Source organism: Dromiciops gliroides, chromosome 1 (assembly GCF_019393635.1).
Source record: "Dromiciops gliroides isolate mDroGli1 chromosome 1, mDroGli1.pri, whole genome shotgun sequence".
NCBI lineage: Eukaryota > Metazoa > Chordata > Mammalia > Microbiotheria > Microbiotheriidae > Dromiciops > Dromiciops gliroides.
The window spans coordinates 97,356,865-97,369,459 of NC_057861.1; the positions used below are offsets into that span (position 1 = coordinate 97,356,865).

General features: G+C 38.6%; 1 protein-coding gene across 1 annotated transcript in view; it reads right to left on the reverse strand.

The window, feature by feature from the left end:
• TG (thyroglobulin) overlaps positions 1–12,595 on the reverse strand; it is a 395,662-nt gene that overhangs the window by 177,026 nt on the left and 206,041 nt on the right. Inside the window, 2 exon segments of the mRNA XM_043991635.1 lie at positions 3,725–3,889; positions 6,731–6,865. Coding sequence (XP_043847570.1) covers positions 3,725–3,889; positions 6,731–6,865 — 300 coding nt within the window.

A 12,595-nucleotide genomic window follows, 5' to 3' on the forward strand; every position in this document is an offset into this window, starting at 1 on the left:
GAGAGCCAGTTATTTAACATCTACCAGCATCCCTGCTTAAAGCTGAAATATAACTTTCAGTTATGCCCACCCAAGATATTAGGAAATTTTGACTTTTCCCCTTTAGTTCTCTCTGCAGATAAGTAGCAAAGAGGGGAAATGGTGAGTGGCTCTATTTAGGCAATTCCAATTTTGACAACATCCCAACACCTGGACAGGTGGAAGGATGGTTCTGCTTGGCCACAGTGGGGGCGGGGATTTCAGAGAATTACTTTCAGGTCAAAAGGGGAAAAAAAGGAATACTGTTCAACAATTAATTAGAATGATTCCAAAGTGAAGATTCTGTGTTTAAAGGACACACAATGCAATGCTGCAGTAATCCTCTTATTGGTTCTAATGTACATTTTCTCTGCTGAACTAATCCGACCTCTAAGTTTCCTTCCAGTCTGAAATTATCCTGTGAAATGTTATGAGTCTGGGCCTCCTTTGAGGGCCCAGACCAATACTTCTGCTCCCCCAAGGGTTTTCCAGGGCTATGTCTACAGTAGGCACTTGAATGAATGAACCACAGCAAACTTAGCCTGTTTCTTTTATGGACATTTACTTAATGTCATTTATGACTATCTACACCTCAAAATCTTCCTCGAGTAGAATTTAGTCTCATTTGCCAAGTTAACCCTTGACATAATAGAAAGAGCTTTGGATTTGGAATAGGAAGACCACAGAATCATAGATTAGGGCTGGAAGGGACAGAAACTCCTTTCCTTTTCACAAATGAGTAAACAGAGGCCAAGAGAGCTTAAGTGACTTTCCAAAGGTCCCAGGGGTAGTAAATGGTAGGGTTGGGATTCAAAATCAGGTCCCCTGATTAGAATCTAGTTTTCTTTTCCTTATAGTTCATGGCCACAATACAATAGTGTTTACTATTTAGCACTAAGTACCTTACTGGGTATTGTGAGGAAAGTATTTCACAGACTGTAAAACACTACAGAAACCTGAGTTTTTAATGTAATTGGCCTGTGCTTTCCAAAGTTCCAATGACTTAGTGAATACCACCCATTCTTCTGCCACAGGAGTTATTAACCTGAACTGAGACCAGAAGCAGAAACTCAAGAATTGGAAAGATCCAGTGGGCACTCTATAACCTGAACATTTCTTGAAGTTACCAACTACTCCTCTCTCCTTCACAAGATTTCCTGTTTGGCTTGAAAATTGAAGAGACTGCTAAACATTCAGCATTTGAGAGGCCTGCCTGACTCCGGCCACCCCTGGAGACCTGGTCGGTTCCAGGGGAAGTTGGTTCATTTTGGAATCTGACAGAGAAAGAATATGTCAGAGTAACTTTTAATTTTTTTTTCTTTTTTTAATTAAGAATTTTAAGAGGATGCAAATCTGATTTCCCACAGACAGCATTAATTATCACTTCCTTCAGAGCTGTCAAAGTGAATCTGAATCTGGTGCATATCAAACAAATAGACATGGGAAAATATTAGCTGAGCATTTCTGTCCTCTGACAACTTTGATAGGTATTATAAGGATCTATGTGGGATGAAGGTGTTCTCAGGCCACTGGGAGCACTGGATTTAAAAACAAGTTAATTGAATAAATTATTATTATTTTATTATTTAATTTATTATTTAATTTAATTATTTAATAATAACTATGTGGCACAGTGGTGAGAGTGCTAGACCTTGAGTCAGGAAGACATGAATTTAACCTCAACCAATGGTGTGTGTCACTGTGGGACCCTGGGCAAGTCACTTAACCTCTATCTTGGTTTCCTTATCTCTAAAATGGGAATAATAATAGCACCTACCTACTTGGGTTGTTATAATGATCAAATGAGATAGTATTTGTAAAAATGCTTTGCAAACACTAAATAATATGTAAATGTTAACTATTATTATTATTGTGTGACCTAGTGGATAGAATGCTGCACTTGGAGCTGGGAAGACTTGAGTTTGAATCCTGCCAGACACTTACTAGGTGTGTGACCCTGGGCAAGTTATTTCAAGTTCAGTTTCTTCATCTGCAAAATGAGGATAATAATATCACCTCCGTCACAGGGTTAATGATGAGGATCAAATGAGATAATGGATATAAGGTACTTTGCAAACCTTCTAGCACTATGTAAATACTAGCTATAATAAGCCTATATGTATTATATAAATGCTAGCTATTATAAGCATATATATAGGACAGCTAGGTAGCACAGTGCATAGAACACTAGGCCTAGAGTCAGGAAGACCTGAGTTCAAATCCAACCTCAGATACTTAATAGCTGTGTGACTCTGGACAAGTCACTTAACCCTGCTTGCCTCAGTTTCTTCATCTGGGAAAGGAAATGGCAAAGCACTACAGTATCTCTGCCAAGAAAATCTCAAATGGGGGCAGCTAGGTGTAAAAGTGGATAAAGCACCAGCCCTGGATTCAGGAAGACCTGACTCAGACACTTGACACTTCCTAGCTGTGTGACCCTGGGCAAGTCACTTAACCCTCATTGCCTGCAAAAAAAAAGATCAAACAAACAAATAAATAAACAAACTAATGAATGAATAAATAAATAAATGGATAGACAGATAGATAGATTGATATGTAGATTGATAGATAGATAAATAAATAAATAAAGTCCCAGATGGGGTCACAAAGAGGTGGATATGACTGAAACAACTCAACAACAATAACAACAAAAACCCGCATCCCAAAAATTCTGTAAATTTCCTGTGTTGCGTTTGAAACCCATTCTTACCCAACCCATGGATCAGAGATCTCCATTTGGGTAGTCCCTCCTTGGGACAGACTCCAGTGATTTGTGCCTTCTTACTCATCCTGTGTGATTCTTATCCATACATTAGTACTCTGCCTAGCACACAGTAAGTCTGCATCTTCTGTATAGTTCATTAAGAATATGCAATAACAAAAAAAAAAAAAAAAAAAAGGGAGCAGCTAGGTGGCACAGTGGATAGAGCACCGGCCCTGGAGTCAGGAGTACCTGAGTTCAAATCCGGCCTCAGACACTTAACACTTACTAGCTGTGTGACTCTGGGCAAGTCACTTAACCCCAATTGCCTCACTTAAAAAAAAAAAAAGAATATGCAATAAGATTTTTAAATGGTATTGCTTCATTTTACAGAACACTGAAGTCCACAACTCAAGAAATTTCCAAGCTTGGCTATAAGAGGCAGTATCTATTGGGAAAATGTATTCTAGTGAAGGTTAATATATACTTCACTAAAAGGGATAAATGGCACCTGAATTCCAGAGCTGGGAGCATAGTATCAGCATGGTGCTTCCCCCCAGTTCCATATTTAATCTCCCCCACCCTGTAAAGGCCAACTCAAAGACCAACCTCCTCCAATAAAGCCTTCTTGATCCTCCCAGTCTCATAGTACATTATGAGGCTCTTACCATATTATATGAGGCACTTATCTGTTAACTATAGTTGGATTTTATTGGTGACACCATGGGCAGAGGTCTCTGGGCATGGAATCAGGATCTGTGTTCAAATTCGACTAAATCATTGCATAAATAATCAAATACTTTATATACCTCACAGGTATCACTTTTTTCATAAGTCTGGCCCTGGCTACAGTTGCTTAGGGAAAAAAATCACAACAAAACTCTTCCAGGCTTGTCAGGTTTTCCATCCAACAATAAAACACCATCCCACCCCGCTGTTTCCAACCACAGTCTTCATCCAGTGGGTTTTCAGTTCAAGGCTCTGAATCCACAGGTCTCAATTTACCTCGCTTCCTATAAATGTAGGCGGCCTCCTCCCTGAGCAAGAGCCGGCAGCTGTGGCCCTGGAGGCTGTGTGTGCAGCTCTGGGTATCTGGATAGAACATGCACCGGATGGAAGAAGGCCGGACCTCCAGGGTTGTGATGTGGCAGGCTGGCTTCTGGGAACATTCTGGGAAAGAAGCAGAGAAAGAATAGTGAGGGGAGGTACAGCTTCCAGTAGCTAAATGTTAAGGAACAAGAATCAAACAAAGTCCCAAAATCCTTGGGTGCTGCTACAAAATAATAGGAATGGCAGTAATGATAGTATCAATAATATTAATAATGAGCATTAATAGTATTAATAATAATACACATTTGTATGTTATTATTAAAACTTTGCTATATAATACTATATGATATATAGTCTCTGTAATACTATACAGTGATATATATATAAATGTGTATATAAATATATGATAATATAAACTATTTTATAAATGAAAAATTATCATATTCTAATATTTGTTCATTTACATTCTTATAAATACAATGGAAATATAATTAAATTATTGTAAATAATAAAAATATATGTATATATACACATGCATAAACACTTTAAGATTTGGAAAGCATCTCCACCATAAAATCATCTCTGTCATGTAAGTACTACAGGTGTCATTGCCTCCTGTGATGAAATTATTTATTCATACCGTTAGTAAGAAGATTAGAGCCGTGATTCAAACTCAGGCTTCATGATTCTATCTCTGGTACTATTTCTATTACCATGAAACAATTGTTACTCTCTCTCTCCCACTGTTAGCTTCATTGCCTATAAAATGGAAATAATGTTACTCTCGTTCCCTATCTCACAGTGCTGGTGAGAGAAAAGCTCTTGGCAAACTAAGAAATAATACAGATATAACCTATTACTTTTTGTAACCAGTATAACGTGCAACAAAGATGTGATGTTAGAACATTGATGACAACCTCAGAACCATGAAATGGTTAAGTGTTAGGCATTCTGTTTCTCATTCCTCACTGTGATGTTCTCTGTAAAGTACTGCATGTCTTATATGCAGTAGGATTGCTAAATCTCACTATTTGTTGTATTGAATTTGAATTTACTCTGTTCGAATGTCACACAGGATATGTATGTGTGTGTTTATATGTGTATGTGTACACATGTGTGTATATGTATACATATACATATATACACACACATTATTATCACATTACATATACACGACAATCAATGTTGGAGTCCACCATAAGATGCATCCCCCATGCCATTTTAAATCATTGCCTAAATAATCAAATACTTTCTATTTTGGCCAAATCTTAAAATAAGCCAAGAATACATAGATAGAGAAGAAAACTGGACAGGATATTCTATTGTGACTCAGGAGCTAGTAGAGTTAGAAGAGATCTACTGCAAATCTTTTATTTTATAGAGAGAAATCGAGGCTCAGAGAATGGGAGTGACTTACTCAAGGCCATTGCAAATAGTAGGACTTAGAGCAAAGAACAGAAATCAGGTCTTCTGGAGGGGATGTTAGAATCCGCAATTTTAGGACAAGAAGAAGGTAATCAAGTCCTCAATTTACAGATGAGGAAAGTGAGACCCAAACAAGAGGACTTTACAAGAGAGTAACCTACTGGGGTTTTCAATTTAAATCAATTCAATAAATATTATTAAACACCTTCTAGGAAGCTTGGCATTATGCATACAGTAGATAGAGAATCAATCTCAGAGTCAGAAAAACCTGGGTACAATCCCGTCTTCTGATGCAAACTGGCTATGTAAACCCAGGCAGATCATTCTACCTTTAAGTGCCTTCAGGCAACTTTTCCCACTCTAAGGTACAGAGTCTAAGTAGTAGCCTAGAGTCTAAGATTCTAAGGTACAGAAAAAGGGCCAACTCACATTGGTAGGAAGGGTTTCCTCATTGGGAGCTCCCTATACCATGGAAATAATAGGTCCAATACCCTCTCTTTTCCCCCTCTCCCAAATGTGCTTTTGTCTTAATCCACAAGTCTCAACTTCCTGTAAAGTCTATCGTCATCATCATTGCCATTATCATCATCAATTTGCTATTGTGGTTTTTCAGCCATCCAGTAATGTCTAACTCTTCATGCTCCATGGATCATAGCACACCACACCCTTCTGTCTTCCACTATCCCCCCAAATCTGTGCAAGCTCATGTTCATTACTTCCATGACACTATATATCCATCTCTTCCTCTGCTGCTTCTTTCTCCCTTTTCCTTAAATCTTTCCCAATATCGAGTCCTATCTTCTCATTATAAGGCCAAAGGATTTAAGCTTCACTATTTGGCCTTCCAGTGAATAGACAGTATTAATTTCTTTAAATATTGACTGATTTGATCTTCTTGCTGTCCAAGGGCCTCTTAAAAGTCTTTATTAGCACTCAGCAATTAGCATTTATATAATGCTTTAAGGTTTTCATTACAGCTATTATCTCAGTGTTCACAAAAATCTTCTAAGGTGGTCAAGAACATTTGAGTTCAAATTTAGCCTCAGCTGGTTACTAGCTTTGTGGCCTGGGCCAAGTCATTTACTCTCTCATCCTCACTTTCTCTATCCACAAAGCTAGTAGCCAGCTGAGGCTGAATTTAAACTCAAATCTTCCTGATTACAAGTCCAACAATGTATCCATTATTCCAATTGTTTAATTTATTTTGGGGGGGGGAGGGCAACAAGGGTTAAGTGACTTGCCCAGGATCACACAGCTAGTAAGTGTCAAGTGAGGTCAGATTTAAACTCAGGTCCTCCTGAATCCAGGGTTGTTGCTTTATCCACGGCTCCACCTAGCTGCCCTATTATGCTAATTGTTGCCCAAATGTCAGTGAACATCCTCGGTGGGTCTTATTTCATTTTGGGAGCTCAGTTAATTCTAGCACCCTAAATATCATTATGTCAGATTCAGAATCCCAAATGATCCCTGCATGAGATCATAACCCAAGATCTTTTGAGTCAATGTTCTGAAAAGCCTGAAAGCAGATTTCCTTACCTGACAGGCAGAGGTCTCTGGCAGCAGAGAAGTTGCTGGAAGCATCTGTGTTGACATGGGCTATATCAAAGTTCATGATAGATGAATCAATGAGAGCTGATGAGATTGCTATGGATTGCCATGAGTCCAAAGAGACTATGAAAGAGAGCAGATGGAATGAAAATGAAAAATTGGATTCAGAATCAATAAAATGAGCAGGTTGACAAAAATGTTCCTAAAACCACCAAATCAAGCACACACCATGTTAACTCATGGTATTTAATTGCGCTGTGAACAGAACACTGGACCCAACACCAGAAGATCTGAGTTTGAAATCTGATTCTACCAAATTATTAGTTTGGTGATCTTAGGAAGGCCACTTAAGCTTTATGAGTCTTAGTTAACTCATTGATAAATTGGGAATAATAATAAAGGCTAAAAAAGTTATTGTGATCTCCATCCAACTTGAGCGGCACAACCTCCAAGAATTAGGAGGGGATAGTGCCACTGTCTTCTGCCATGGTCAGACCACATCTAGAGTCTTGTGTTCAACTCTCAGGGCTACAGTTGGGGAGTGGTATTGATCAACTGGGGTGCATCCTGAGAACAACCAGAATGATGAAGATCCCTGAGTCAATGCTATATAAGAACTGGTTGAAGGAACTTGGGATACATGGAGAAGAGAAGAATCTTGGGGGACACAATAATGGTATTCTACTATTTATTCTCTTTAGCTCCAGAAAGAAGATCCAAGAGTGATGGGTAGAAAGTGCAAAGAGGCAGCTTTAGGTGTGATACATGGAAATATTTCCTAACAGAGACATCTACAACTCTCCTCCTAATTGAATGTCTTCATGTAGAGGTATCAGGTGTGCTTTAGTGGGATCTCTTTCAAGTAAAAGCTGGAAGTAAGAGCTGGATTAGATAGATTCTAAAATCCCTTTCAATTCTAAACTTCAATGATTTTGTGAAATGCACTTCCTATCTCACAAGGCTGTGGTGAGGATCAACTAAGGTAATATATGTTTAGTACTTTGAAAATGTAAAGTGTTATATAAATCTAAATTACTAAATTACTAAATTACTACTACTACTACTACTACTACTACTACTACTACTACTACTACTTTTATGAAAAACATGTTCCCTGAAAGATTAATAGTATATTCTGGTTCCCTTTCTTAACCTCATTTTTTATCACCCACTATGACTTTTTGGTGAATCAGGGCATACTGTCCATAAATGTCACAAAAGATAAAAAATCACTCAACTTTGCTTCAGTTATCAAAGTAAAAAGAACACAAAAGACTCATAAGCATGCATTAACACATACAGAAAGTTCTCATCAAACTATCCCTCTCATTATAATCTCTTGGGACATAAAAATAACTTAGTGGGAAGACAGAACACATATTTCACTTTCATATTCATCTGTTAGATTTTGAGCTCCTTAAGAGTAGGGACTAGTTGGCTTTGTTTTGTTTGGGGGTTTTGTGGGGTTTTTTGGTCTTTCTTTGTATCCTTGGGACTTATAAGGCAAAGTGCTTGGTACATAGTAAGTATTTAACAAATGTTAGTTGACTTGACTTGTCCCTAGAGAACAAAGGATTAATTAGTGTGTTCCAACTGGAGACATATGCAAACTCCAGAGTGATAAGGTAGAAAAGTGTATTGATCTAGTTTTAAGACCCAGATCTCTTACTTTCTAGTGGGCAAGCAATTCTAGGAAAGCCCCATAATCCCCTTGAGTCTTAGTTTCTTTATCCTTAAAATGGGGCTAATAATACCTTTAGGCAGCTAGGTGGCACAGTGGATAGAAGGCCAGACCTGGAGTCAGGAAGATTCATCTTCTTGGGTTCAAATCCAGCCTCAGACACTTGCTAGCTATGTGACCCTGGGGAGGTCATTTAACTTTGTTTGCCTCAGTTTCCTCATCTGTAAAATGAGCTGGAGAAGGAAATGGCAAACCACTCTAGTATCTTGGTCAAGAAAACCCCAAATGGAACCATGAAGAATTGGATATGACTGAAACAACTCAACACAAGCACAATAATACTTCAACTCGTACTGTCTACCTCATAGCATTAAAGTGCTTGTAAAGTGTAAGGAGTTATGTACATGTGCTGAGCTATTAGTATGCTTGGTTATGTTGTCCTCATCTACTTGCTATCATAAAAACCCATCCTCTTAACACCATTCCTGATGAGGAGAATGTCATCAAGGATACTAACAGCATGCATTGAATTAACTCTTTGCAAGATACTCTCAGTCATATGATACTGCTACAGACCTGGGAATGCCTAGTCTCCTAAAGAGGGAACATATTCATGTGCAGGGTGTTCAGGTGTGTGAGATGGCACCAGACATTAGGTGCTCATCTTCAACATAGGAAATTTAGAAGTGCTAGGGAAGGCTTTTGATGAGAAAGTGAGTTCTTAACTGGGGACCATGAACTTGTAAGCCTATATATTTTTACTTTATGCTTTTTAAAAACATTTTTCTGAGAAGGGGTCTATCCATAAGCTTCACCAGACTGCCAAAGGGGTCCATGACTAAAAAGTTAAAGAATCCCTGAATTAGCAGAAAACTGTTGTTGTGTCTGACTCTTCATGACCCTATTTGGGGTTTTCTTGGCAAAGATACTGGAGTGGTTCGCCATTTCCTTCTCCACCTCCTTTTACAGATGAGGAAACAGAGGGAAACAGGGTTAAATGACTTGATCATGATCACAAAACCAGGAAGTGTCTGAGGTCAGATTGGAACTCATGAAAATAAGTCTTCCTGATCCCAAGCCCAGTACTCTATCCATTGTGATATATAGCTGCCCAAGAAGAAAACTAGATAAAAACAAATCCCAGAGAGAGATTATGGCCTGCTGGTTGAGGAATAACACAGAGGATAAATGATGGAGAGAGATGCCAGGAGACATATTCTTACACCCTAAGTCTCTAGCCCTAAAGGTACTGCCCTCCTGAAAGAGTCCCTGTGATCCAGGGGTGAGCTAATTTAACAGCCAGCTTTCCTTTAAATATAAAATACAATTACAACACAATTTTAAATATAATCTGCATTACTAACATTTTCTTTGTTACTTTAATAAGTTTAGACAAAAATTTAAAAACTAATTAATCCCTGATTATCAGGATCTAAATAATGATAATGAGAATTTAATAATAGGTTTTCTCAAGCTGGTAGGAGTGGGCTCCAGTACATTTAGGCATGTGATCCCATTGATGTTAGAGCTCTGTACAGGGTTTCTGTGATCATTCGTGTTCTCTGAAGACTCCTGAGACATCCAGAGTAGCCAATCTTGAGGGATATTATCCTATCATCATGCCTACCAGATTTCCATCTCATGTTACAGATTTACATCCCATGACCTATCTTTTTTTCTTTGTTTTCTTAAACATCCCCTGCAATTCTTCATTCCTATTGTAAATTTCTGAAGCAGTACCAAACCAAGCTACCTATTTTGAGATGATGACCACACTGCAATTTGGCTCAGGATGGAGAGCCAATGGTGTTTCAATTTCATCATGTAGGATGTCAAATTGCCAATTGTGGCCTTAAAATAAAGAATTTGGCCTGGGACTGTCTGTAACTTGATGTCTAGGGAAGATGATTGTTAGTTAAGAGTAATTAGAGAATGTCTAGTGGAAAGAACCCTACATGAGAAATGAGAAGATGTGAGTTTCACCATAAGCTCTATTACTCATGAATTTTCTGACCTTATGGATGTTCTGACCTTGTACAAATTCCTTCATCTCTCTTACTTGTCGTTGCCTTTGAGGGTTTCCATTTCCTCATTTGAGAAAGGAGGAAATTGGGCTATAAGTAAGGTTCCTTACAGCTCTAATATAGCAAATGGTGAGTTTCTAACGGACATTCAAATCTAGACACCCCCACATCAGTCACAAGGCCAGAAAGAAGGACCAAGTCTTTGACCTTATTCCTCTGCCTGTATCCTATGAAGAGTGATATACTTGTAGAATAAAGATCTGAATTTGAGTTCTGGCACTGCCATTTATTAGCTTTGTGGAAACAGATAGTTTTAGGTTGGAATCCTCTCCAGTCAATTCCCTCTACCAGTGTAGGCACCAGGGGACAAAGATGCAGGAGAAAGCTAGAATCAGGATGACACCAGCAGTAAGAAGAAGTAGGATGCTTAGAAGGCAAATTTTCCTTAGGCCAGCCAAGCCTATGTGAATGACCTGGGCAGCAAATAGTTGTTTCTTCAGTCATTTTTTGGTCGTGTCCTATTCTTTTGTGACCCCATTGGGGGTTTTCTTAACAAAAATACTAGAGTGGTTTATCATTTGCTTCTCCAGCTCATTTTACAGATGAGGAAACTAAGGCAAACAAGGTGAAGTGACAAGGTGGCACAGCTAGTAAGTGTCTGAGGCCAAATTTGGACTCAAGAAGATGAGCCTTCCTGACTCCAGGTCAGGCACTCTATGTACTGCACTACCTAGCTGCCCATAGATAGAAAACACAAATGCTTTATTTTTAGTGAGACTCCATATATAGGCCCCCAGTTCAGTACCAGAGGAAATCCATCTCTTTCTACTGCCCTATGACTGCCTATCACTGTCACCCCATCTTAACTGCATAGAGATCACACCATACTCCCTTAACTTTTCTTGTTTTATTTTCAGGAAATGAAGAAACATATGGCATGGAGGGGCAACTGATGAAAAAGTCTCAAGAACTACTAAATAAGGTGTGTATAAAATCAAACATAGGAGAGTATTTCCCCAACGTGTCTCTCCTTTCTCAAACATGAGTCAGCTTTATTGTTATTCCAGAAGTCCTAAAAGCAGTGATACTGCTTGGATATCTTAATCAGCATGAGACAATAAACTTAGAGTCAGAGAACCCTCATTAGAATCCCAGTTCTGCTTTTCATTTCTTTGTAACCTTTGGGAAATTATTTATCCTCACTGGGCCTCCCAAGGTAAAATTGGGTAAGAAGGTGATGCAATGGATGGAGTGCCAGGGCTGGGGTCAAGAAGACTCATCTTCCTAAGTTCAAATCCAGCCTCAGATACTTACTAGCTGTGAGACCATGGGCAAGTCACTTAACCTTGTTTGCCTCAGTTTCCTTGAGTGTAAAATAAGCTGGAGAAGGAACTATCAAACTACTTCAGTATCTTTGCCAAGAAAACTCCAAATGGGGTCACAAAGAGTTGGACAGAACTGAAACAACTGAACAACAACAAAAGTGGAAAAAAAGACTTGACCCCAAGTCTTCCTGCCTCTGAGGTAAGGTCTCTATTGACCACTACCTCTAACCTATAGATAGCACTAATAATAACAACAATAATGATGACAAAAATAAGAGATAGGAAACTATCATATTAGGGGCTAGAGCTATAGTGAACTTTTCTCTCACTTTAGCCTCCTACCAATGCACAAAAAATAAAATAAAAATGTAACAGTGACTCAGTCTATGGGTTTAAGTACCATCTTTGTCACTTACTGCTAATTAGTGACTGAGGTGGGACCAAAACTCATTTTTGTGTTCCTTCATTTGATTCTCAGCTTTTATCATAAAGAATAGTGCTACCTCTGAAGGGCAGCAGAATAGGGTGATAGTGTAACTTACTACAATGAAACCATGCCTAGTTTTCTTGAGCAAACTACATGTAAACAGAATTTGGGTCAGCAGAATAACATACATAACATATATTTGGGGGACTACTACATAATCAAAGAACCCAGTAGTGAACCTCCTTATAAAGGAAAGGATCCTTTTTGTAAAGTAAGCAGTCTCTCCATAATTCATCTATTTAGGGAATTGGGATTTTTTTTTACTTGAGGACACACTTTCTCTGAAGGGCCCTAGGAGGGCAGCTGGGTTGTAACAGTGGAGATTCTATCTTTGGT